Raw genomic sequence first — 27,309 nt, 5'->3', positions numbered from 1 at the left:
CCCCTCCCCACCCCCTCCCCACCCCTCTCTCCAATCTCCCAGTTCGGATAGTGACGCGACGCATGAGTCGCGCCGCCCGCGATTCGCTGCCGCCCAACCACGTGGTCGCGGCCCCCGCAACCAACCGCGCGCGGCGGTAGCGTCGCGAGGCGCGCTTATCCGCGCTGCGAAATGCAAACGCGCGCCGCGGCCTGTCCACATCCGCGTCGCGGCAGAGTGAGGAGGAGGAGGAGGGGGGGAATTTTTTTTTCGTTGCGTGGGGGTTGTGACGACCTCCGTGTTTACTTTGGTTTTATTAATCTCTTAATTATTTGGAGTACATTTGTTTGTTTTTCTACTTCTGCCGGAGGTTAATGTTCGTGAGGTAGCGGCGTCGTTAGCTTGGATTGTTTTCCCACCGCCTCCGCCTTACACGCGCGCACATGGATAAGTTTGCGATTCGGATGGTTGGGCCTGGCGGTGAGTACGGATTGCTGTTGTTTACGTGCCGTAAGACGTCGATTGTTTAAGTTGTATATCTTTTTAATTGCCGTGTTTTGTTAAATAGCCGCCGCGCAGATCGTCGTGGGGACTTACTGCAGCGGTCGATGACATTGAGTAGCCCAAACGTTTGATGCAAAGTCAGTCGCGGTTTGATCGCTGATGGTGATACTGGCAACCGCTATGGTAATGTGGAATTTCAACCATTGTTGTACTGTAACTTATACACGTAGTGTCAGACGTGTTGTAAGTTACATTATACACCGCGCAGTGTATTTGACCGAGTGACCTAATCAACAAATATACAGGAAAGCTTACTGGTTAGACCTGAACTGGCCAGAGAAATGTTGAATGTCCACAAATGTACTGTGAGACCTAAGGGTGTCTTTTTGTTGTGTCACGCTGTAAAGCAGATGATCACACAGTGGAAAGTTTATAGTGGATCATCTTCTGGTGAGCCAGGGATCCTTCATAGGAGAACGTACAATTTCAACTAGCACATAGCATATTTGGGCTTTAGAGTTTCAGAAAGTGCAGTCATTTACGAAGCTGATAATTGTTTTTTTTACCCTTTTATCTGGCAACAAAACTGACACCTTTTTTTTTACAAGGAGTCATGTTTGCATAGACCACAATACCTGCAGTCGTAATGCAAACAAAAAACATAACTCTGATCATGTATGCACTGTCCTTGAAGTTGATTGGTCCACACCCGAGACAGCTTTCCTTAGAGCCTAGTCTCACATGGTGTTGGACCAGATGACGCCAAAAAGCGCACAACTCAAAGACAATGCACCATCAGAGTAGGAGAGCTCGGTGTAAGCATTTACACCATTGGAACCTCATTTGCCAGTAGAAAAATATGATAATTGGTTTAAGATAATATGATAATTGGTAAGGAAATGCTGTTTCGGGTGTGGACCAATCAACTTCAAGGACAGTGCATACATTATCAGAGTTATGTTTTTTTTTGCATTGACTGTAGGTATTGTGGTCTTTGCAAACATGACTTCTTGTAAAAAAGATGTCAGTTTTGTTGCCAGATAAAAGGGTAAAAAAACTATTATCATATTTTTTACTGGCAAATGAGGTTCCAATGGTGTAAATATTTACGAAGCTACTACGATGTTCCCACTTTGTGGAAATCCAGTTGTGTCCAGGGACACGGGGGGCACTAGGGACGTGGAATTTCCACCACCGCTGTTTGGCTAACCACAAAGCTCGTTTGCGAGATGCAATTATCAGTTGCAGTGTGTGTGTTAGTGTGTGTTAGTTATACAACTTTTAGTTGTCAATATTTGCCTGTCCCTATTGGCAGGATTGGCTCTGGTCATCAAAATCTGGAATTACCCAACGATGTTGTCATGGCCACCGATAATGTCAATCAGGGAGACGTGTGCCGACTTTCACTTGGTTAAGTTATTTCCTTCATGCATGCTGTTATGAATAGGATATGTGTGCACTAACGTTTCACACGAAACTCGATAGTAATATGGATTGTGTAATGTATTGAACGCGTTATGACCAAAACCGCCCGTAATTATCCATGCATAACAGGCGTTGTAGTTTCGATTTAAAGCTTTCGTGACTGCAGGGATTCATCTTCATGGTTCTTTCGGTAAAGTCACGTAGAAGGGAAATAATAAAATAAAAAAAATAAAACATATTTTATTTTTATTATTTTATTATTGCGACTTTACCGAAAGAACCAAGAAGGCGTTGTAGTCTCTGTGTGGTTAACAACAGAAGACAGCCCATCCAAAGCAATTGCTGTCATGCACTTATATCTGCTGCCCCACCTTGACCAGCACGGTGAAAGTATGGCAAAATAACCCCGCCACACGGCTTGGGCAGGCCCCTCATTCAGCAGTGGCTTTACAAATGGCTGCAGATGTACAATTGTGGTACATTGAGCCTTGGCCAAACAATGCTTGGCACAAAGACATTCACAGAGACGTTTGGTTCACGCACGACCTCGATGGACTTTTGAATTGTCTTAACACACCAAGGCGGTGTTGCTTCTGTTTGTTGGGCTCGACACACATCGTGGGTGACTCATTTGCGAAGTGTCACCCACCGCGATGCCGCTGGTGCTGCTTCAGTTACATTGCAGTACATGACAGCATCGCCACTAATTACGTTACAGGCTTACAGCACAAGTTCTGTGCCGTGTGTGTGTGTGGCTCGTTCCATTGCACTCGGGAACCTGATCGCCGGCTCTCAATGCACACGCGTCGTGGGATCGCTAAATATAGACCTTATTGTCATCCGAAGCTCTACTCAACACGGTATGCATGTAATATTTCCTTCAGGGTGCACATACGAGATTGGGCTATTTTGGACACATTGCTTGTAATAATCCTGTATTGATGTTACTGCCCCTTGTCGGTTCGCTGTTGGGATGAAGGTCCTCCCATGCCGTGGTTAGTCAGTGTGGATTGGTGAAGGGAGAGAGCGGCCGGTCGTGGTTTAGTTATCGCCGCTAAGGTTAGCTGCAACCGCGAGTCGAACTCAGGTTATCTTGAGTTCATAGTACAGTATAGTGTTATAATTCACCGCGCACCACGCCGAATACAGTGTTATGATGACCTGTTTGTCATTAAGGAGCATAGGCTGTGGACTGAATGTTGCAGTTAAAACTTTGTATTTTTAAATGTGACCCATGATGGTGCATTGTTACAATAATGTGTGTGCGAAATATCATGAGGCTTAAATGCACTGTACAATCTACACTTGTGTTAAATTGTCTCGATAATGAAGCATTTGCGATACATTCATTGCACAGTCATTCAGACCTGCAAGTTTAAAATGGAAATTCGAAACGCTTAACCTCTGTCGTTACAAGTACAATACTGCAAATAGTGTATTAATAGTTTAAAAGTATGTGTGTGTGTATAAAGTAATATCCAGCAAGGCGCCACCTTGTCCCAAGACTATTCTATTCTTAGGTTTTTTCGGTAAAGTCACGTAGGTAAAACATCAAAATTAATGAAAATAAAATAAAACAAAAATCACGACGTTTCGGAGGCAACACAAGTCTCCGTCATCAGGTGGGACCGTCACAGCCAGATTAGCTGCACCAAGACTGTTTCAGGAGGGCCTACTTTGGGATATTTGCCACATACCTGGGTTCACTAATTTTGAATTAATGGCAATGTACCATAATTGCAATCTCAGCTAACAATACCGTTGTGATGGTAATTATAATTAACCCCAGGTCTGATTTGACCAATTGCATCCATATTCAATTTAACGTAGGCTTTCGCGACCAATATTTTTCATAATATAGGTTTTTTGGCCCAAATTTTTTATTTTAAAATGCTCTTGATTCTCTCTTCAGCACCCCGGTCGGCTAAAGAAGTGAATTATTTTGTCCTTTGAAAAACGTGACACATTTTTTACTGTTTGGCCGTGTCGGGTGGTGGAGGGTTACGACACATTTATAAATCCATTCATATTGACTGCACGTGTAAGGGAATCGCCGGAGCAAACTCCATACACACGAGGAGTTATTCGCTCACGGGTCTTAACATTTTCAAGCCCACGTCACAGCCCTGCAGTACAATCTTGATGATTGCCGATGTGCCTCTATCTAGACTCCATGGTGATGTAGTAAATCTGTGCACGATTATGCTTGCCGATTACCAAGTCACCCAGAATGTGCTAGCTCTAATCGAGATCTCAGAAATTATGCAGGAGTGAGCTTGGAAGGTGCATAGGCAACCGTTGTGCATAATACAGTGATTGTTGTAGGCTGCTTTGGATCTGTTGTCAGCAGAGGATACTGCAGAAACATCAATCAAGGTACAGGTAGTCCTCTACTTACGATGAAGATGCGTTACGACGACCCCATCGTAAGTCAAAATATCGTAAGTCGAAGATGGCCTAGCCTACCCAGGAGTCTTAAAGAATGGTGATAATTTAGCAAAACAGCTATTTACAGTACCTTACTGTATAAACTATATACTGTACGTATTTATTAATTACAATACTGTATTGCACAGTGAAATGTAAAGTAAAAAAAACAAGGTAAATTCTTAGCCTACCTATATGAACTGCAATTTAATATACATTTTTTCAGGAAACAATTCTATCTGCTCTAAAAAAGTTTTAACATGCATTGAACGTATCGTATCGTGGTAACCCTAACATGAAATCGCTAAAGCTACGTATCATACATGCATTGAACGTATCGTAACGTATCATTGTACTGTACTCGCCAAGATTCGTACGTTGCTGCGTTTGCCTGCCGCGCGAAATTTAAAACCTTTTACAATTTTGTCGTATCGCCATCGTAAGATCGAAATATCGTAAGTCGGACCATCGTAACGCGGGGTATTATACTTTGATCCAACAATTATGCTCTCTGCCTTCACCAAACCGCACTGATGAGCGTGGTTGAAGTATGGTCAAAACACCCTCACCAACTGCACCTTGTGGGGAGGCCCGCATCCACCTGCGGATTGACAAAAGGACTCTACATTTACAACACATGATCGATGTGAGTCCTGTATTTGAATTCGGCAGGTAAATACAGATGCACGCTAACACGTGTTCTGCATTGGTGGCTTTAAGATACAAAGGTTACTTGTAAACTGTTGAATTTGCCAAGGTTAAAGAGCACGAGAGATAAGCCGGCTACAATATAACACATTTGATTCAATGCAAGTTAATGTATTCACTTTAAAAAGTACATTGCACGATTGCACGCGCTTTATATATTTGTAGTAAAATTGTTTTATGTCATGTTTCTTGGTCATTACCTCAACTAATAGCTTTTGTACTAGTTGATTCCAACGTACTTTAATTTTACAAGCTGCCAGGTGGCACTGGTTAGAGTACCATATACAATTTGCTATCAGAAGGCGTGTATTTAAATTCAATGTAATGGTCAACTGGGTCTACCATCCCACATAGGCCATAACAATAATTACCACTTAAAAAAATAATACCTCCCATAACAATAACAGTGTTGTCTTCAAGCTTTACTTTCAGTGGTAACTTACCTCATGTGATGAAAGGGACAGTGTGGAAGACATTTTATATCAGTTCGTGGAGCGGTGGTACAGTGGTTAGCACGTCACACTGTAAACCTGGAGACATGAGTTTGATTCCGTGGCACGACTAGCATCAGTGGCAAGTGATGTCAGAACTGGTCCTGCCCTCCCTTCAACCCATGCCAACCAGCATGGTAAAGTATGGAAAATAAAATACCCCATGAGCAACATGGTTTTGGTAGGCCTTCATCCATTGGTCGATTGAGAATGCCTGGAATAATTATTTTTATGTCAGTATTTGGTGCCATGATTGCGAACAGTATGAATTTCACTTTGAGCCCAGTGCAATGTTACGGGTTTTCACTTAACAATCGCATTCGAACGCGCCGCGTAGTTTGAACTTCATGGAATGCCAATCGCTTAGATTGTGATAAAAATGTAACTGGAGCGATTATTTAATGACCTTTGTAATCTCTAAACGATTCTGTAAACGATTATAAAATACATCAATAGATTTATACATAAAATACAATGAAATTTGGTTTTATGATGGGTCTAAGAAGGGTGGAACGCTTCACTGCAATTTGTAGTCCTCAAGTACAAGCAGATGTTGGTAAACAGTACTGTGTACTGGTGGACAAATTACAGTATCGAACTATGAGATAAACCTCTTAATGAGAAGGCAAGGGCACTGTCTCAGCAAAGAAAGACCTTTCGAATTCCGTTTTTGCCAAATGTTTTTTGACGGGAACAAAATAAGCCCTCATAGTCCTCTCATTAAACACATTTTTCGTCAGCACGTATCGTTTTATCAAAAATCTAAGCGGCCTTGATGGAGTGCTGTTGCTTATTCATGCTAATGCATCACAATACTTACACGTCGCATGTTTTCCATCGGATAAGTAAACACTTTATCGGGTGACTTATTCTGGACAATGAGGCATTGATGACTAGCAAGTGTGTAACCGTTTAAAATATCTTGCTGGCACTTTTGCTTCCTAACCACATGCGAAACACTGCAAAGCACGGCAAAGCAATGCCAAAACATAAGCATTGCAGTGTGCTATTTGATTGTTATTGTTGTGGGTTCTAGCCAAAAGTCTTTGCTTCTCTCAACAAAGTGCAAAACGGACCGTTTGTGATCTGCATTGCCTGCCCAGCGTGATGCGGTGATGAGAGATGATAATGGTAACATCGATCCCAACCCATTTTGACTTGGTTTTTTATTGTATTCCATATTTTGTCAGTTTTACAAGGTTTAAAATTTTGAACAAGGGTTTTCAGCATAATATGCGAATAATAGTGGTCATTCCACAGTACAAGCAGTACAAATTCCATAAAATTACATGTTTAAAACACGTTTTCATCGTTGTATGTAGAAATCGTTTTTAGTTATGCAAATTCTATGCATTTTCTTCCCATATTAGTTTGTGGAACCACAACGGTAATCATTAGCATGATGGACAAATATTGGAATTTTTGCCGACATCACAAAGATCCTGGAAATTATCTGAAAATCCATGCATAATTACACGGATTCTCAAGGGAATGGAGCTGGTGGTCTCAGCCCTGTCACCAATGACTGCATCGACAAACTTTACATTGAGTTTCTTTTCACTTAGTTTATTGGCATGCCACAATGTATTTGCAGGCCTCTTGAAAGCGTGATCCTAGTATGAATAATGAGACATTTAAAGGGAATTTTTAAGTGGTTCTGTGATCTCATATGGCACTTTTTCAGACTAGGTGGTCGATGGTACACTTAAGAGAGTTCCAAATCTTCTTGGTTCTTTCGGTATATAATTATTTTATTATGTTTTATTATTATTATTATTTTATTATTTCCCTTCTACGTGACTTTACCGAAAGAACCAAGAAGATGAATCCCTGCAGTCACGAAAGCTTTAAATCGAGAGTTCCAAATATAAAAATTTTTACATGACTGATGGCATGATTTGCATGGAATGATAAAAGCAAGAAAAATGCATGATTTTGCATAAAAATTAAGTTGTATATTCAGGTACTGTGTATAGTCAGGGCCTCCCAGGGGAAGGGGGGGGCAAAAGGGGAAATTTTCTGTGTGCCTTGCACAGCAAAGAAGACCCCACAACAGGGGCTATTCTTTGTCGTTATTGAATAAGGGTACCTACACTACGTAGAATATATCCCTGGGACTTTAGCCCCTTCCCCCGCCCTCCGTAAACCTATTGGTGTGTGCTGTAATTACACGGTATATTATGTTTTTAAAGTTATCTATAAATGTTTCCAGCAATATGTGCGCATGCAAGCTTTTTTAGTGTATCCATGCACAGCATTTGCGTGCTTGCAAAAAAAACCAGCTCTGCAAGATTCCATCTTTTTGTTGTCAAATATCTTAGCCGGTTTGGCTGTAGATTTAACAGAAGCCTAGCAAATGTCGTGCCTGTATCCTTGCTGGTGTGTGTCGCGTTTAAGTAATCTAGATCAAGTAATGCCATCACACCCTGCTTTTGCCAAATTACTTGACCACCAATTCGTACCAGTATCCTACTATCTTAAGTTGGATTCACCGACCTCTGGGTGCCACTTTTTCTGCTTGTATTGGTAACCCACAGACTCCTCCATCCTGCACACGTGCCCCGTCTGTCACAGCCTCTTCTTCCAGATTACATCTACAGCACTGTGTTTGCCGCATTCTATTCCAAACTTACAAATTTCTTTCCTGTGCTGCAATAACACATATGGCATCCTCTGCATGGACATGGATTCAAAGGCCAGAAGCTGAAGTTCAGCGTGGGTCTCAGTTTTTTTCCAGACAAGACCGCTGTGATAGTGCACATGAGCTGTCTCCATAGAAAGACAGCTTATGTGCACTATCCCACACAGTCGTAGTGATTTTAGCAATTGCAGCCTTCATATTGTTAGTTTGACACGTAGGCTTTGGCGACCAATATTATTCATAATCAAGGTTTTTTTGGTTTAGATTGTGTAAGTATAAATGTGTCGTTAAAGCCGCCACCACCCGACATAGCCAATTAGTAAGGTGTGTCACGTAAACGAAACGTGCCAACTAGTTACTACTTCAGCCCACAGGTGTGTTGGAGAATTCTAGCAAAATCGCCCGATGATGCTGGATGTAGTTACCAGCTAAATGTCGTACTCAAATTGAATGTTGTGGATTTACTCTCCCAACACACCGGTGTGCTGAAGAAGTAACTAATTGCCACGTTTTGTTTACGTGAGGAACCTTACTAATTGTCTGTGCAGGTGGTGGCGGTTTAGCCACGCATTTTATACTTAGGTGATCTAACAATAAAACAAACTTTATTCAGATTGTTAGTTGAGTGCTGTAATCAGTGCCACCTAGTATTCAGCCTTTGGCCATACACCACTGGATGAGGGCCTCCCTGTACCTTGCAGGTTATGATGGTTATCTGTCTATACTTCATCCTAGTCATGACGGGTTGCTGAAGGCTTGGAGCATAGATTTGGGAACATATAAATAGAGTACAACGATGGATTTTGCTTGACTGCTGTCTGATTTTAACGACAGCCCCACGTCCGCTTAACATTTGCTATACATGGTGGGTCACCTATTTAAACAATGCAAGCTCCATCCTGCTTAGCTTCTAAGATCTAATGAGATGTGTTGTATTGTGGATAATTTGTCATCTATACTGTGGTATCTACTGTACATGAATTGTGCTTGGGCTTTATTGCGTGGGTGTTTGCGTATCAGTGTTGTCATCTGCTTGTGGGTGCCTTTTTGTTTTTTGTGCACGAATCAGCCGAGCTGTGAGTTTAGGTGTGTTGATTTTAGCCGTGGTCGTGTATAGCATTTGTGAGTGAGTGTTTGGCTAGTGTTCAGTATGCTCAGCACTTAACCTGTAGGGGTGTTACGATTCAGATATCTTAATACGATTCTCAAGCTCACGATACATGCATGGAGTCAAGTGTAAGAAATAATATTTTTCTACTTTGTATATATGCTGTATGTAATGGATTCCGATGACCCCTCCAGCCACTGCAGAATGTTATATTCACAACAATGTTATAAATATGATTACCGAGTCGAATCGCTATTCTAAATTGTGACAATTCATTGAATCGCAAGGGAACATTTGGACAAATGATATGTTAATATTCTAATACCAATGTTCAGTGATATACTAATGGAATATTTAGGCTTATGGAGTGAATAAAACTACCAACGAGAGAGAGGAAAAAAACTACAAATGATGATGGTAAAAACAGAGATGAAAATAATCAATTTTTGAAATTCAAGTTGCAGAATTTTCTGAAGTGGCATTGCCATATGACGCAAATTGTTGTAAAGATGGATTTCAAAGTAGTCACTAAAGGTGGCCAGGTGACTCGGACAACAGCCACTGCTGAGTCGTGCCTACGTAACAACATATATTGCATAATAGCGATTACGAGCTCCTTGTTTATTGATGCAATAGCCTACTTTCTAACGTTTTACAGTGACTTACAGCTAAAACCAAAAAATCCTCGTAACTATATAAAGACTTCTACAGGTCTGCTACCTTTGTTAAATAATAATTTGAAGCCCTCACTTAGGTTTAAGATAATTGTTAACTCGCGTGCTGATGTGGCTACAGTATACCGTGCTTCCGGCGTTTTATAGCTTGTGCAAAGTAGATAGATTCAAAGAAAATAACAAAAAACTACGACGTTTCGATCGCAACACAAGGTCCATCACTGCCCACGACTACCATCACCTCTCGCAGCAACCTCCACCGTCACCAGTGTGTGTGTGTAAAGCTAGGTGCAATGATTACCTGACAGCCCTTTTAATTGGTGGAAACCCACCACCAGCACCATCATTGCCCACGACTACCATCACCTCTTACACCGCCCTACATCACCTTCCAGCACCGCCCCACATGCTGGGGCACACCGTTTTTAATTCCTTACATTAACATTAGCTACCCCGCCCATGCTGCTGACACTTGGGCTACGCCCATTTTAAACCTTTATAAACAGTTTGCCTTGAGAGGCTAACCCCCTTTTCCTGATGACGACCGCTTGTGTTGCGATCGAAACGTCGTAGTTTTTATTATTTTCTTTGAACCTATCTATGTAACTTCACCGAAAGACCCAAATAATATGAATTCCTGCAGTCACGAAAGCTTTAAGTCAAGAAGAGATGCAATGTGTTGCCTTGCAAAAGTGTTGTACTTGACAAGCAAGTCAGATAGTAGTGGGGGGGTGCATTATGTAACTTGGTATTGACAACAGGCTGTAAAAGGTGAAACAAACATTTAAAAAGTTCTTAGAAACAAATAGAATAACTGATCATAATATGCGCACATTGCATCTAACCGTTCCATTGACCTTGACACAATTCACTTGTTCTTTTTTATATGTCCAAGTATGAAATCGGTTCTCCCATGCATTGCACATTTCGCGACAGTAACTGACTTTTTGTTTGTTTCAGTTTACTTTTTAACATTGGTGCTTTCACACAACCAATATGTTCATAATCAACGTTTTTGGGTTTAGATCGCGTTATTTATAAATGTGTCGTAACCCTCCACCACCCGACACGGCCAATCAGGAAAAAAGTGTCACGTTGACAAAAGACAAATAGTTCACTGCTTTAGCCATTCTGGCGAATTGCCCGATGATGCTGGATGCAATTACCAGCGAAACGTCGTACTCAAATTGTTAATGTCGTGGTTTCACACCTCAACACACCAGTGGGCTAAAGCAGTGAACTGTTTGTCTTTTGTCAACGTGACACTTTTTTACTGATTGGCCGTGTCGGGTGGTGGAGGGTTACGACACATTTATAAATAACGCGATCTAAACCCAAAAACGTTGATTATGAATAATATTGGTCGCGAAAGCCTACGTGTTAAAACAACCAATATGATTCATTTGTTTTTTGGATTACATAATGTGGGCGTCGCTCGAATTGACGTAGTATTTATGCTGTAATCCAGTAACGAATTCTGAATCGTTAGTTGGTATTTGCCTATGTTCCGGGTTTACCACGTATTTATAAAAAAATGTTTATCAGATATATTTGGCACATCCCCTAATCTACAGAACCACGAAGTTTCCTGTCAAAATATGTGGCTGGGTGACTTCGGGGATAATTATTGTGTATTTGGCATAGCATTACACCGCACTGTCAAAAATGACTTATCGTTTTGCTTGTTTATCTGGGAAAAGCCTCTGAGTCTCTATACAGCCTTTAATGAGGGTCCTGCCAAGTTCACAGTCAGGGGCACTGTTGCTATGCTTAACTCCAATTGAGTCGTATGCAGGTATTTTTCAGCACTGGGATGTGTGACCCAATGCCAATGACATTCTAAATAATTATTGTTAGCTATGGGTGAAAACCGGAGAACCCAGAACAGGGGGAGAACATACAAACTCCACTCAGAAAGGCACCCCAGTCACGAATCTCACCCGATTCCTTCTGGCTGTGAGGCACAAGTGTTACCACTGTGCTACGCTGTAAAGTACGTGTACATTAACCCTTTCCTGTTCCGAGACGTGTCTGCAAGTTGCAGTGTGAGGGGTCCCGTTCCCCTATGAATCTGAACGCACAAGCGGCTCCTCGTTGATTTTACTTGGAGGCATAGCACTCTATGATATCTGGCGTCAAACTGTGCAACATGCCCTCTCCCGCATTGCCAATAACATTATTTTATTTTAGTTTTTCTTTCGGTTTCGTTTTGATGATGTACATGTACGTCATTGGAATGGATTCGGAAGAAAAACTGCAACGTGAAAGGGTTTTAATCAAAAGTTGAATTTGTCTCCCTCTTTAAATGATCGCTTGGCAGTGCTCATATCTGTTGGCAGTTCTGAGCCTAAGAATGAAATTTCCACATTCCTAAGGCAAGGGTACATTATGTAAATGTGTTTTTTTTTATCTATTTCGACAAAAGCGGTAATGATTGTGAATTGCTGTAGCCTGGATAAATAAAGCTTATTTACTTAAAAATGAAAGTGTTTTCATTGCTAATGTTGTGCAATTTTTGCTCTTGCAGGGCTTTTTCCGAGCATTGATCCTGGTAGGGTTTGTGTTGTTTTACATCACTTTATTTCATCGATTCATAACACCGCACTAGTTTTCTCATTCACTGAGATAAAGTTGTTATCGCAGCACTCCCATGCAGTGATTGGAGGTGAAATTTAACGTCATTCATTTTTCCATCTCATTTAACGTAAAATCGGCACATTTATTAAAGCGTTCCTCTACACTCGCTCGTGCCGTTTGGTTTACCGATGGCATTTAGACACAATATATGGCAGTGCTGAATTGTTCCACGTGTTGTTCTTACCTTGAGTATGTTAAATATTTCCTGTGGGTGGTCACACCTTCGGTAATTAGCTTCATCAATTTACGGAGTGGTAACGAATGAACACCCGAGGGCATTGCATCTCACCATGGAGTAGGCTGAGGTGATAAATACTTGTAGACGTCGCGAGCAGTCTTCTTTTGCCCTCGATCTTTTAAGCTAATTGTATTGAATGTGAAAAAAAAAAGTCAAAGTGCAATCGGTTTCCCACTAAACCTAGCTTGGGGCAGTGGTGGAAATTACACATTTCTAAAGCGGGGGGGGGGGGGGGTTATATCCTTATCGCAATGATTGTTGATTGCCCAAAATTTATTTTCAATCCATGAGCTTCGATGGGTTGAGTCAACTCCCAATTTGAACTGTTGAGCTTTTCCGATTGCAAGCTGTGCTTTAAACCACTTTGCCACCTGACCAGATTAATTTACTTCCATGCAGCATGTACGAGGCTTAGGATTGCTGTAATGAATGTCTGGAATTAATTTACTGGTGCCTGCCTCCCTCCTGTTAAGCTCCTCGCTAACACCAACTCTCCTTCCTCTATGCCTAAATTAGTGCCAATGTAGTCGGCTTGTTTTATTTTAGTTATGGTCTTAGATTCGTCACTGAAAACCTGTGGAAATTTTCACTTCATAATCTGGAGAGTTAATTTAATAATTTCCTTAATTTTTTCAACGAAAGCAGCCAAAATGCAGTCCATGATTAGCTATCAAAATTTGCCACACTCACACAAATATTATCAAGTCAACAAATCGGTGAACTCTTTTTACAGTGGCTATATATTTATATATCCATTACCAATTTATTAATTCCTCATTACACTGAAGTTTAATAATTTTACTAAGTTATAACAAGTGCATCTTAATTCAGACAAGTTAATACATTTTTTCGAATTTGGCTAATGTGGACCGAGATATTTGGACCCAAAGTCACTTATCCTCTGGACGTTCCATCTTCTTCAAACACAAGACGACCCTGTCATTCTTCCCCAAACGTGCCTGTTCGACTCTGCTCTCTTTGTCTGGGCTGTGCGCACAGGTGCCCTGGAGAACATGCTGGCTATGAAGCCGCCACAGCTGGAGGTGTACGAGCAGCCCAAGTCGCGCGGCATGCGCTTCCGCTACGAGTGCGAAGGCCGCTGTGCAGGCAGCATCCTGGGAGATCGAAGCACGGACAGCAACAAGACCTACCCGGCCGTCAAGGTGAGACACACGACGAACCATCAGATGGTGAGACACCTGACGAACGATTAAGGTGAGAACCATTAAGGTGAGACACCTGACGAACCCTCAAACGGTGAGGCACCCAACGAACCATCAGACGTCAACATACATAAACAACATATTGTCTTGATGATGAACTGTCGGATGATGGCATAACATAGGTATGTGCAGGTATCAGTCATATGTGAGACCTGATTTACCAGGATCACAATATTATCAGAGCATTTTTGCTGGCATGTTTTGACACACATATGCGTGGTTAATGCAGACTTGATGCCTTGCAATAGGTATCAATTTGGTGTTTGAACATATTAATACCTGCTTTATTGCTAGAATTGTTAAAGCCTATTCTTATTTTCTTTCATCAATCAATTTTTATTTTACGTGCCAATATCGCCCTCGCTAAAATAAGCGTCAGTGCACATTACAACGGAACGGGAAGGGTACGGGGAGCATACAGCAACAGGAATGTAAACAGAAACCCTGTCAGGCCCTCAGCGGCTAACACCGACTGAGCAAAGCAAATTGCAACCATGCGCAAAATAAAATGCAAGCATGACATGAAGATGATGATACCTTCTTAGGTGGCACCCTACCACAAGAACACCCTCCCAAATGAAGCCCTACCGCCGCTATGAACGGGCCAATGTGCCGTTTTGACACCGCCAGATAATTCCCCATCACGCCAACACGCGCTCTCGCGACGACGCGCTGTCAAGTGAGCGGAGGGCCTTGCCACAAACAAACAGCACTGTCGTGATTTCATGCCTTGCTCCACGAATGCGCTGTAATGAAGACACGATACCAGATGACGTCCGACCACGGAAACGTGCTGTGTTGATGACGAACTCTCAGGTGGCGCTACATCACAGCAGTACGCCATCATGATTTTGCACTTCAAAGTGAAGTGTTAGTACAGCGCCCGGCATGTAAACTTCCATTATCTTGAAATAATTTATATAGCGCCTTATCTAAGGCGCTTTATACAAACTAACAATCGTACAGATGAATGTAATGGTGGAGATGAGGTGAATGAAATAGATGAGGGGAAGCAATGGGGGAAATCTGTGATGCGTGAATTCGATGAAAGCGAAATTGATGGCAGTAAATGATGACGAATGGATTGAATGAATGAGGAATGAGCGATAGCCCTATAATGAAATTATGAAGAGGGAAAGTAACGGTGGTGGCAGTTATAAGGGAGAGATTAAGGGGTCATGGGGTGAGTTAGGGAAAATAGGTCAGTTTTGAGTGCGTAGCGGAAACTAGAAAGCGCGGTTGACTTGAATGTGGATCTTGATACGGGGGGGGCGGGGGGACGATTCGTTACATTCCTAACGTTGACAGCCTCACGATCTGCCATGTGCGTGTTGAGTTTGAGATTTGTGTTTGTCCACGAGGCTAAGTTATTGAGTATTGAGTTGACCGAACGACTTATCGCCGCAGCTGGTGAACTGCACTGGGCCGGCCAAGGTGCGCGTGTCGCTCGTGAGCAAGAATGACCCGCACCGGCCTCACCCGCACAGCCTGGTAGGGAAGGACTGCTCGGATGGTGTGTGCGAGGTGGACGTCTCCTCGGGGGTCACCATCGTGCAGTCAGTACTGGTGCACTGCACTCAAAACGCGCGGAACATTGCATACCACACACGCTGGACCCGATACACAAAAACGCCGCACTGTACAAACACGCCACACGCCAAACGCGGCACTAGGCACGCGTCACGGACACACATCGTGCCACACACTGTACTGGATACAACACACTACCCTCAATAGATCGCACACTGCACAATGCAGCACACAAAACACAGTGCACAACACAGACGATGCTGCACACAGCATCTTAACTCGCCACACAAAACACTGTACACTTAACAGTGCACCCAGCACACGTCATATGACGTGCTGCACACAATACACCACACACAGCACTTGACACATGAAATGCCACACAATACAATGCTCCACACTCACAGGACACACCACACATGGCACTCAAAAGATCACATTGCATACACGAGGTTACGCACATCACATTACACACCAGACACAAAATGGCACAGCACAATAGGATAAACCACGTAAAAAACAAAAATTGGCATGGTCTTGAGACTCAAGAGGGGCTTTGCCAGGAAAACAATAAATAAATATATCAGCATACTGCCTAGTAAGGAGTTGAATCTGCTTATCATCCCTCCCGAATCAATAACACGAGTACCGCTTCGTGGAAAGTTTACACCGCCCAGAGTTTTGGAGGTGACGCGGCCTAGCCGTAAGCGCGCTCCATTCGCCGCGTGTGTAGAGGTTCACAATTCGATTCCAGCGGCCACCCTTGTTATTGCTTGCGGGTGTATTAACTTTCAAAATACACGCCACATGATTCGCAGTGGACAGAGCAGGCCAGTTTGCGCTGGCATCACGGTCCAAATTTGCCAAGTTTCAATTATGGCCCACAAACTAATCAATTGGAATATAACATGGCAATCAACGTCCCACCGTCCGTGAAAGCTTTGCAGAACCCTCCTGAAAAGAACATCGAATTTATACCACTGCCTCAGTGTGATAGCTCGTTAAAGCAATTAGACACTTTGAATTTCATATAAATGTTTAGGTATGTATTTCTAACTGCTTTCACACCGTACGTAGCCAACCGTGATAATCGGAGGTGTGGGTTACAATTTGTTCTCAAAACAACGCTCTGTGTGCATAGTTTTCATATCAATAATAATGTCCTGTTGCCTAGTTTTCTTAACGGTGTTCCCAAAAACTCTGTTCTAGGTTCCAAAATCTGGGCATTCAGTGCGTGAAGAAGAAAGAGGTTGCAGATGCCCTGAAGCTAAGGATCCAGAAGAACGTGAACCCTTACAAAGGTAACGCATGATCCTGTACACCCGCTTTCCAGCGATCTATTATGCTTTACAACTATACAATTACAACAACAACAAACAAAGCAGATGGGTGCGAGCACGTGTGTGATGGGTCATTGCCTCCGTACCTTGTACATGGCCGTTCAGTGCTCACCGAGCTGCATTGGCTTCTGGTTGCCAAACTATTGCTTAAGGTCGCACTCATTCCACACAAAGTGCTTGCCATAAGGAACCAACATACCTTGCTTATCTCGTCAAGGAGCATAAACCATCACGCGAACTTTGGTTATCCTCACAGCAGCGGCTTTTGGCTTGCCTTCGAACAAAGGCTGGTCACTGCATCGTGTGCTTTCAGATGCGCTTTCGTGGCCGTCTGGAACGCTCTTTCTACCGATATTAGGAATCCGCTTTTGCTGTGCACTTTTCAATCTAGATTAAAAACTCATCTCTTTAAAACTGCTTTTCATGTTTAGTTTGTTGTCCTCACAAGCCGCGCCTCCCGAGTTGGCACGGTTGGCGACGTACGGTGCGAAAGAAGTTCTGCATACATATATACGTACCTTGTCTGCTGGCCGCAGTGCCAGAGGAGCAGGCCCTGGCTACAGAGGAGATCGACATGAACGTGGTGCGGCTCTGCTTCGAGGCATTCATCCACGAGCGTGGTCGCGTCATTGCCCTGCCACCCATCGTCTCCCAGGAGATCAGAGACAAGAGTAAGCCGCCTCTCTTTAGCTCTTTCCGCACCTAAGATTGAAGGCGTCAACACAGCGGTTCGCACTCAGAGCGTGGGTTGCATCCCGCCTATAATAGGTGTGGATACCACCGTGCAGGAGAAATTTTAAAATGTGTTTCCGGGGAACGTCGGCACCACGTTTTTCGGCGACAAAAGGCACTCGTTCACGACGTGAAAAAAATGCCTCTGTATTGTGGCCTGCGTAACATGGGGAGAGGCACTGGGACTGGTGGGTCTTGATTTTGCGGGGCCCCCCATATCAAACCACTGCTTTTAATGCATTAGCTCAGTGTAACGTGAGGACATGAAAATGCCTGCAGAGATCCAATATGGGTAAAACTTTAATTTAACGTTGTGTTATGAAGAATAACTTGCCTGAAAGACAACCGGCCATATTTTATCAATGGTTACCCAAACATTAATACGCCAGTCACCTGCTTTCTTAGTGATAAAAGACGTGCGCTTTTTTTTTACGTGTTACAGACGCCATTAACTCGGCATTATTTTTCCTAACTTCTTTTCCTGCAGAGGCACCGAACGTTTCGGAGTTGAAAATCTGCCGTGTCAACTTGAATGCTGGCAGTGCACGTGGTGGGGATGAGGTTTTCCTTTTGTGCGACAAAGTTCAGAAAGGTCAGTTTGGATGTACTCCCTCCCGCCCCCCCCACCAGCCTCGTTTTTGATGTGGTTCAAAGATCACATCTGTCATATAAATATAATTAATACTGGTAGGAACCTCCTGGTTACACCAGCCCACAGGGGATTATTGTGTCCGTCGTGCAGGGAGGGGCTGGGTGGGGAGGGGCTGGGTGGGGAGGGGCGGGGAGGGGCTGGGTGGCGAGGGTGGGGCTGGGTGGGGGGTGGGGCTGGGTGGGGGGTGGGGCTGGGTTGGAGGGGCTGGTCACCCCGTGGTGCCCTTATAAAACTCAACGTTTAACCTACTCACGCCGGCTTGTGCCCGCCCTCACAGTCGGGCATATTTGCGGAATACACCACGCCGCCGTTGACCCTGGCCATTGACCGAGCAACCCAACGTTCCTACCAGCTCCCTCCGCAGGAATGTGGTGTTGCTATAAGAAAATTGTTGTTCCTACCAATGGTGTTATTAGTAGTGCTTATCATTTGTGTTGCTAGTAGCAAGAAGTTTCAAAATGGGATTTCCATATGCAGTGGAGCTGATTTAGGAATCGTATCATGCAGAACAACACTTTTCACTTGTCTTTGCATCTTGACCGTCGGTGTCGCCATTCACTGGACTTGATCATTCTTAACATTTGGCAAATCACTCTTAATGTTAAGAATCATGAAGTCCAGTGGACAGCAACACCGACCATCAAAAAAGCAGTCTTTACTGAGAACGTAATTGAGCTTTTTGTTTCGATTTAAAGCTTTCGTGACTGCAGGGATTCATCTTCTTGGTTCTTTCAGTAAAGTCACGTAGAAGGGAAGTAATAAAGTAATTAAAATAAAACATAAAATAAATGTTTTATTTTTATTATTTTATTACTTCCCTTCTACGTGATTTTACCGAAAAAACCAAGAAGATGAGCTTTTTGTTGCTTGTGTGTTTCCGCGTGCAATGAGCAGAAGACATTGAGGTGCGCTTCTTTGAGCCGGATGGCAGCTGGGAGTCACGCGGCAGCTTCTCGCAGGCCGATGTCCACCGGCAGGTGGCCATCGTGTTCCGCACACCGGCGTATCGCGATCCGGGCATCACGCGTCCCGCCAACGTGCGCATGCAGCTGCGACGGCCGTCGGATGGAGAAGCCAGCGAGCCGATCGAGTTCCGCTACATCCCAGTCGACCCCGGTGCGTCCTGCCGATCTGACGCATTTTGGGATGGCGCGTTTTTTTTCATGGTCACATGCAAGATCATCGATTATCCGGCTTCTTCCAACATTATCCGGTGGTCCTGGTGAAACCTACAAAACCGCTTCAAAGGCTGTAACCAGACTGGCGATCGGCATGATGTGTGTGACAAAAAAAAGTAGCTATACTTGATTTCGGAGTTAAATATTTGATACAGTCCATTATACACTACATACAACTTAAACAATGACAATACTGCACGTATATTCATCCCATGCAGAGTCTTCAAGATTGGAGTGGTAAGTACGGTGTAGTAAATACGGTAACTGTTTAAAGTAGGATATAAATTTTGTCTTTGTATGTTTATGCCAAATTCACGTAGTAAACAAATTTAAAACACGAAAAACATAACACCTAAAACACGTCGTACAAGAATGTGCAAAAATAAGCTATTTTAAATAATGATTCGTGATTATCCGGTGTTTTTGAAAATCCGCCCCCCCCCCCCGCCGAAGCCGCCGGTTAATTGATGATCTACTTCATGTTGAATTTCTTAGGCACCATACTTAGACAACGGTACTAATCGGAGGTGCGGGGGATGGACAAACATTGTGGTTGGTGAGCACAGGCCCAGAATCACCAAGCGGCCAGCAAAATACATCGCTATTCAAGGTGTAATAGAGGAGAAATCTAGATCTGAAGTTTTCGTGACTGCAATGATCCATACTCTTTAGTTATGTCGGTAAAGTCACGTAGGTATAAAATAAAATAAATATATAAAATTGAAAAAGTAAGAGGAGAGTCGATTTACGTTTCTTGACATGAGCAAAGTTTACGGGGACTTGGGAATAGACGCAACGGGAAGATTTGTGTGTGTGCTTGTGTGTATGTGTACGTGGGGAAGTGGTGTTTCACGCCGTGTGCTTAGGTTTTATTCCCGGTCATGGCTCACATCGGTGGTGATCATCTAAACTTTTCCTTGCATCACCCCGGTCGATTAAGCCTTAAAATTAGTATCTTTTGTGTCGCAACATTTACAATCGTGGCTCTCCAACACACCGGTGTGCTGTACCAGTGACGAATTGGCCACGTTCTGTTTACGTGACAACCCTTACAAGTTGGCTGTGTCGGGTGGTGGCGGGTTTAAACAACACATTTATATATTTACGCGATCTAACCCAAAAAAAACTCCATTATGGATGATATTGGTCGCGAAAGCCTACGTGTTAAACTGACCTTTTTATATGTTCCATTGCAAGGCAATGAATCATATATTTGTAGTCCTCACAAGAGATGTGTGGCAATGTAAGTTAAAACCCAAATTTGAATCCGTAGATTTTTGGTTCCATGCATTTGTGCTCCAACTGAGGCCTTTAACCCCATTCACACATGGCTGAAACATGGATTCAAACTCAAGTATCTCAGCGGTGCCGACTCAGTGCTCGGGCAATGAGTATATGCCACTTTTACTGATCTGGCTGCTTCTGACTTGTGTGTATCACGTCATGTTTTTGTTATCACATTTCTGTCAGATCCCCACAAGCTGCAGGAGAAGCGCAAGCGAAAGGCCGATTCGTTTGACAAATTCCTGGAAAGCACCAACATCACCGGGCTCGGGACTCCGTCTGGGAATATTGCGGAGAGGAAGGTGGCCGTGAGCACGACCAGTTCGCAGAAATCCAAGGATCTTCTCCGCCAGAAGATTCAAGATAAAAGTACGGCTTGACACAAAGTTCTTCCACTACCACCAACACCGCAGTGTGAAGGGAGCGCTAGGCTGTCGGGTTTGTGTGCGCATGTATATGTATCTGTGAAATTACCTGGTAAATGTGTAAACATTGCCACTAGGCAGACAAAGGCTGCCTAGTGGCCACCCATCCCCCCCTGTGCTGTGCTGGCCTTCATAGTTGCTCGCTAACAGCATTTGCCCCAACAATCTTTTAGGGCTATACGAGGGATCTTTGTCTTTGTGCCATTCCTCGCCTCATCAATAGGAGTTGAAGAATGTTCATGGCTTACACCCCCACAGAAGATGACCATCACTGGAGTGGCAGTGTAGTGGTTCGTACGCTGTGCTACAAACCCGGTCACCCGAATTCGATTCCCGCTCACAGCCAACACCAGTGATGATTATCTGAACCCAGTCCTGGGTTCCCCTAGGTCGTCCCCGCTGGTGTGACGTGTAAATATCAGCACTGGGGAGACAAACGCAGCCTGGCATGGTGCTAACTACTCGCCCCATCGTGTGCCGCGCCGTCCTAAATAGGTGCTCGCTAACAGCACTCTCGCCAACATTCTATTAAAGGCTATACGGGAAAACGTTTTATATCTTAAGTAGTGTGGGGAGGAGTAGTTTGTGCGCCGCGCTACGATCACAAGAACGTGAATGATGTCAGCGGCAAAAATCTGAACTAATAAGTACCTGGTGTGTTATGTGTAAATATTAGCACTGGGGAGATGAAGGTGGCAGAGCGCAAAGCTGGCAACACCACCCTCGCACACACCCTCTTGCGTGCCGTGTCGACCTTGAACTTTGCTTGCAAACGTTACTTGTTCCAACAGCCTTGGTATCTCTATGGGCTGTGTGCGTCGCTTGAAACCTGTGGACTGCCGTTTAGCAATCGGTTGAAATTGTCACTGGCTGTAGATGATGTGTAACTTAGATAAGTGCGGCTTCTTGTGGTGCTTGTGTGGTAGCATTCCAAATCTTACTGAGCTGTAAGGAAATTGCTTTTGGATTTTGGAAGCCTTGAAGGTTAAGGGACATTTTTCCCATCTTGATGAAATGCTCATAATGGACCGATTTTTTTTTTTTACCACTAGATTGGTAATGGAAATATTGGCATATTTTTTACTGAAAGTACATGAAAAAAAAGTTATTGTAATTAGCTGTTATTTCAAATTAGGCAACTTTTTCAGCAAACAATTGACCATACAAATTATAGTTATGCAGTTTAATTTTGAAGGTAATTGTCTAGTTTTAGAAAATATGCCTTCTATATGAAATACTTGAATGGTTTAATACATAAATTAAAATGCACCATTACCATCCCAGTGTGGATGAATAAGTCACTAAGTATGTCGGACGCCATCATATTTTATGAGCGCTTATCAAGAATGGCGGATAAATTATTTGAAAATTAATTAATTAAAAATTAGTCTGCTCAAGGATAAAAGCTACTTTGTAATCGTACTAATTAATACCCACGCCCAAAACCGTGGAATTTCCCTTGCATTCAGGCCTAGTTACTCCAGTCGGCTGCCACTGGGTAGAGCGCAGTTAATTTAGGGTTTAAAAAAGACCATTGTCCCGCCTGGGTGAATCATATTTGTTAATAAATTAACATTTCCGCTTTCTGTAAAGTCCGCGGCAGTCGTCTTGCAGAGTTTTCACCACCGGCTCAGGGCCTCCGTTGCCACCGAGTGCTGCCCCAGTGCCTATGTGATTGAGGAGACGCTTATCAAAGTGAAAGTGTGATCTTACAAATCGGCGTATCCTGGAACTCTGTTGTCTCAGCCCAAGAAGCCTCCTTCATGCGGGGTGCTGGCTTCGTCTCCTCCCCACGCACACCGCCAGCCTCCGCCGGCTACGACGCACAGCCCTCCCTGAGCGGCGTTACCGTCGCGTCATCCGTCCATCCCACTCTGCCTTCGTCGCTGCTGCTACCCGCGGCAACATCAAAGGCGCCGTCGCCCGGTCACACGGCGCGCCACAGCTCTGTGGCTGTGAGCGCCAGCCCCAGCGTCGGCTCCGTGCTCGTGCTTGGCGCAGGCGGCGGCCACTACTCGCAGAGCGCGCTCGCCAGTGACATGCAGGGCCTCAACGTCACCGAGCTGAACCCTGTTCGGCCATCGGCGGCAGCGTCGGCAGCGGCGCAATTGAGGGCTGCCGAGAACCACACTCCCCTGACGTCATTCGACATGCCTGCCGCGACAGGGGGCGGCATCGACAGCCTGACGGCCATGAGCTTCAGCGAGTTTGAATTCCTCGGCAACGACATGTACCCGTTCGTGCCCAATGAAGACTTGGTGATATTCGCCACACCGGCCTCGCCAACGCTGCCCGCGCAGCACGTGCCGCTCACCAGCGCCGCCGCCTCCGCCACGACCACCGCCGCCGCCACAACCGCCACCGGCACACCCGACCCAGACCAGACGACGTCGGTGAGCCAGCTGTCGCAGCAGCAAATCTCCGACGTGCTCAACATCATCCGAGACTCCATGCGTCATCAGCACGATGGCGCCACTGCCCCGGAAACGGCCGCGGCAACCGGTGCCGCCCAGGCGAACTTTGCGACGAATGGGTCCGACGGGCGGGAAATGCCGGCTTGGTCCGGCGGTGCAGTGAACGCGCAGTCACAATTACATTCGCAATCGCCTGCGCCCGATCAGTCCCTGCAGGCGCCGGGAGCCGCGTACCCGGCAGGGCAAACTGTCTCCGGCCTGGGACTCGGCTACTTGTCGTTTCCCGACGATATGCGCATGGAGAGCCTGGAGCGGCTCGACAGCGCCGAGCTCAACCGGCTGCTTGAGACGGTGACCATGGACATGACCAACAACGTGGGCAGCGCTGACGGATTCTTGTAGGGAAATGGCGCCGCCCGTGAATGGTTGATTATCGATGGCGGTAAACGACCTTTATTTATAGGAAAACAGCCTGGGGTGTTGGTGGCTGTGGTCAGATTCGCAAGTTGGAAGAGTCACGAGTTTGAGAAAATATGATTCGGCGTCGACTCGGCTGATTTCTTTTTTTTACCTGTTTGGCTTGCTCATTAGGAATTTGATGGTGGTCATCTTGTCGGATTAAAACGCACACCGGGCATGGGAATCGACTTTGCACCACTGGGCTCAGAAAACTGGCTCGTGACTGAAACGGAGATGAGCACCCACGACATGGCCAGTTTTATTTAGAAGCAAGATACATTGATTTATTTGGGAATTATCAATGAATCTCAGGACTTTTAAAAAGTGTCATGCCTTCATATGTTTGGCCATTTACTTTTTTAGTGCATGCTTAAAGATACAAAAAATGCACACTTTTAAGAAACTACAAACTCGCTTTGTGGTATTGCAATATCCTGATCAGCTGACGGTCGTGTGATGATTTCTACATAGTCCCAACAACTCCACCTCCACGAAGTTCTGGGTTACAGAGGTGTGTGTGTGTGTGTGTCATCCCCGGAGTTTTGCCTCGCTGTTGTACAGTCGCGAATATTCATGGCGTGTTGTTCTGATGTATTTTCGGGCTGCCGTAGTATGCGCTGCGCTACAATGATAGTGGCCGTAGGTTTTATTCATCCACTGGTGCCTCTGAGGACCCGCCGCCACTAACGTTTAGAGTATCCATGCCCGGATCATCATCGTAGGTTCCCTTGTGGTAGGATAAAGTGTGGGAATCTTGCAGTTGAAAGGCATCGTAGGGAAGTTAAGTTGAAGTCTCTTGATAGAGGGAGACTACTCCTTCCACTGTTCTGGTATAAAGACTGTTATACTTACATGCTGAGCTATACTGAGCATAATTGTCGTTTGCTGCCCTCTGCTGATGTATAGGCAAACACAAAGGTCCTCAAATCCTTTGACTTCTTGTGAGCTATCACACCTGAGGATAATGAATTATCCCTTCAAATCGTACCTATGGGCAAGACTGGATAGAGTTTGAGACTGAAAATCTAAAAGTTTAACTTTCAAAAACCCAGTTGGGGGAAGACTTGAGTGCATTTTTTCACCAGCTCTCTCCGATGTGTATTCACGTTGTGCTGTGTTGTTGCTCGTCACGATGTCCGACGTGTCTCTCCAAGTACGAGGAACTTCTTCAGGAACGGAATTGAATTGAAGCTCCCACAAGCATCTGTGGAGCATATTGAGTGGAGAAATTTAATGAGTGAAGATCACAGGAATTGTAACCATGGTAATAGTGATAATAGACTGATAAGGAGGCCACCTATTGAGAACTTATTGAGTGGGCTGAACTGTACCAGCAAGTTCTGGAATCAATCATCAACCCGGACTGCTTTTCTCTTCAAATCTAACACGTACATTGAGGGTGGAGCTGGGAAATCCAGCCCAGATTTAACAACATTTGTTCGACCTCCGAGGGGTGGATAATGAGCCTAGTTGACCCCCCCCCCCCACCAGAATTTGTATTTGCAAATTATTTTGTTTAATGGGAACTGTAAACATAGCCATGCAGCACTAACCAGCCAGGTTTTTCAAGCACCGTCCCGTAAGTAAAGAATACTATGTTTAAAATTAATCCCATTTTGTGAAATCCTTTGCTTTACTATGTTTTGACATTAGTTTTTAGGAATTCCGCTGCATGGCTGACCGGTGTTTTTAAGGCACTAAGTTCCGTATACACGATGCGAGTGTAAATACTATCGCCATGTGTCTTAATTGTGGGCTGTGGTGGTTGGCGATGATGGTCAGTGGTGTTCAACACTCTTGCAAAACAATCTAAAGAATTCGGAGCATGCCGATTAAATAAGCCATCAACTTAAAAACACGGCTGTAAGATTCTAAACAACAGGAAAAGCGCTGGTAATCGCATGCACGTGGCGTGTGAAAACGCTGAACGTGTACATGTTGGCAAACTAAAACAAAATAAATCGACAGACCACGAGTTGCAACGTACATTTTTATTATCGATGCTGTATAAGCATGGGGGGGAGGGGGGGCATTTTTAGCGCATTGAAAAAAAATTGTTACGGGAATTGAAACCGGTTTCTCCTCTCAGAGACGTGGGCATACATGGCAAGACTCGTGCTAAAACCTGAATCAATCGTACACGGTTGATATTTCGTCAATGTTGCATGTTACTCGAATGTAGTGCTAGACTATATCATCGAAGCATTGCAGGCAGTCGAGCGTAGCAATGGTTGCAAAACTTCTTGCGGCTGTTTAATTTATTTCTTTCGAGGCCAGTTTTCATGCTACATTACTCCGATTTCTACACAAGCACGCAAATGGTCCACCAGGGCAAGACTCTTCTCATTTGGCTGCCCGGTGTCACGTGGTTGAAATTCCACATTCCTCGGTGTTTACTTAAGAAGACTGTCAGCGTCCCACAAACCAGTTCTTATTTTACATACCTGTCAACCCCTTATCAGTGCCTGCCTTATTACAGACCAATTCAGGCCTTATTGGTCACACCGTGCCCGTATGAATTTCACCGTTAATCCTACAAAGTCCCATCATAAGGGAGATACACAAACACATCGAATTTAGTTTGCCCGTATTGAAACGGCTGTACGCCGTAAGGACCTGAACTCCATTTCCCTGTACAAGAATACGGGTAAACCGTGTGGGTTGACAGGTATGATTTTTTTTTATCAACCCTGAAGTGATAATGTGTTGTGAGCTAAACTCTCAACTGTAATTTTTAAACTCATGATAGTGATACTTGGCTGGAGAAAATGCTCGCTAACTCACCAAGTCTGTTGCTGGTGCTATTATTGCATGGCACACAATGGGCCTCTGTTAACTTCTGCGATACAATTAAAGTGGATGTCGCAGGATTTAACGTTGGCATTTGTTTTTGCAAAGCCGATTCACACCTTTACAAAGCGTCCTTGATAAAATACGTCGCCCTATAAATTCGGTGAACGCTATAACGGTGCGCAGTGATATGTGGCTCACAATCAGAACCACTTTGTGGAAAGTTCCTCTTCACAGAATTTCCCCCGCCATAGAAATGCAGAATATCCCGCACGGGCCGTAAGCAGGAGATGAGTGCTGCAAATTTAATGTTTTTGTTACTTTAAATTTAGGTGGAACCTAGTCTCCTAAAAGCAATTTTTAAGATTCTGAGCCTCAAACCTGGACCTTGTGTTTCGCCAGTGTTTTAAACTTCCAAATGTGAGCAGTTGAGTGATTTGTGGGACAGTC

The 27,309-nt window shown here is 44.3% G+C and overlaps 1 protein-coding gene across 3 annotated transcripts; it reads left to right on the top strand.

Moving 5' to 3' along the window:
* Positions 1–209: 209 nt before the first annotated feature.
* On the top strand, positions 210–26,073 carry LOC144949107 (uncharacterized). 3 transcript variants are annotated; one of them, XM_078878951.1, is made up of 11 exons: positions 210–459; positions 2,736–2,768; positions 12,485–12,508; positions 13,832–13,995; positions 15,463–15,611; positions 16,795–16,886; positions 17,462–17,596; positions 18,145–18,249; positions 19,204–19,425; positions 20,958–21,140; positions 22,943–26,073. In XM_078878951.1, exons 1-11 carry the CDS (start codon positions 423–425, stop codon positions 24,010–24,012), a joined length of 2,214 nt encoding a protein of 737 aa, XP_078735077.1. In that variant the 5' UTR covers positions 210–422; the 3' UTR covers positions 24,013–26,073. The 3 variants fall into 3 exon arrangements, with proteins under 3 accessions (XP_078735077.1, XP_078735080.1, XP_078735081.1); XM_078878954.1 differs by lacking the exon at positions 2,736–2,768; XM_078878955.1 differs by lacking the exons at positions 2,736–2,768; positions 12,485–12,508.
* Positions 26,074–27,309: the final 1,236 nt, after the last annotated feature.

This window comes from Lampetra fluviatilis, chromosome 52 (genome assembly GCF_964198595.1).
Source record: "Lampetra fluviatilis chromosome 52, kcLamFluv1.1, whole genome shotgun sequence".
NCBI lineage: Eukaryota > Metazoa > Chordata > Hyperoartia > Petromyzontiformes > Petromyzontidae > Lampetra > Lampetra fluviatilis.
The sequence above is the reverse complement of the archived record's forward strand: the minus strand, read 5'-3'. Positions and strand labels throughout refer to the sequence as shown.

What these genes read in the sequence shown, in the direction of transcription:
- LOC144949107 (XM_078878951.1), top strand. Translation starts at nt 423, where the DNA reads ATGGATAAGTTTGCGATTCGGATGGTTGGGCCTGGCG. An exon ending in TCGGGGGTCACCATCGTGCA is followed by an intron (nt 15,612 to 16,794) that starts GTCAGTACTGGT and finishes ACTCTGTTCTAG; the next exon opens with GTTCCAAAATCTGGGCATTC. An exon ending in GAACGTGAACCCTTACAAAG is followed by an intron (nt 16,887 to 17,461) that starts GTAACGCATGAT and finishes TGCTGGCCGCAG; the next exon opens with TGCCAGAGGAGCAGGCCCTG.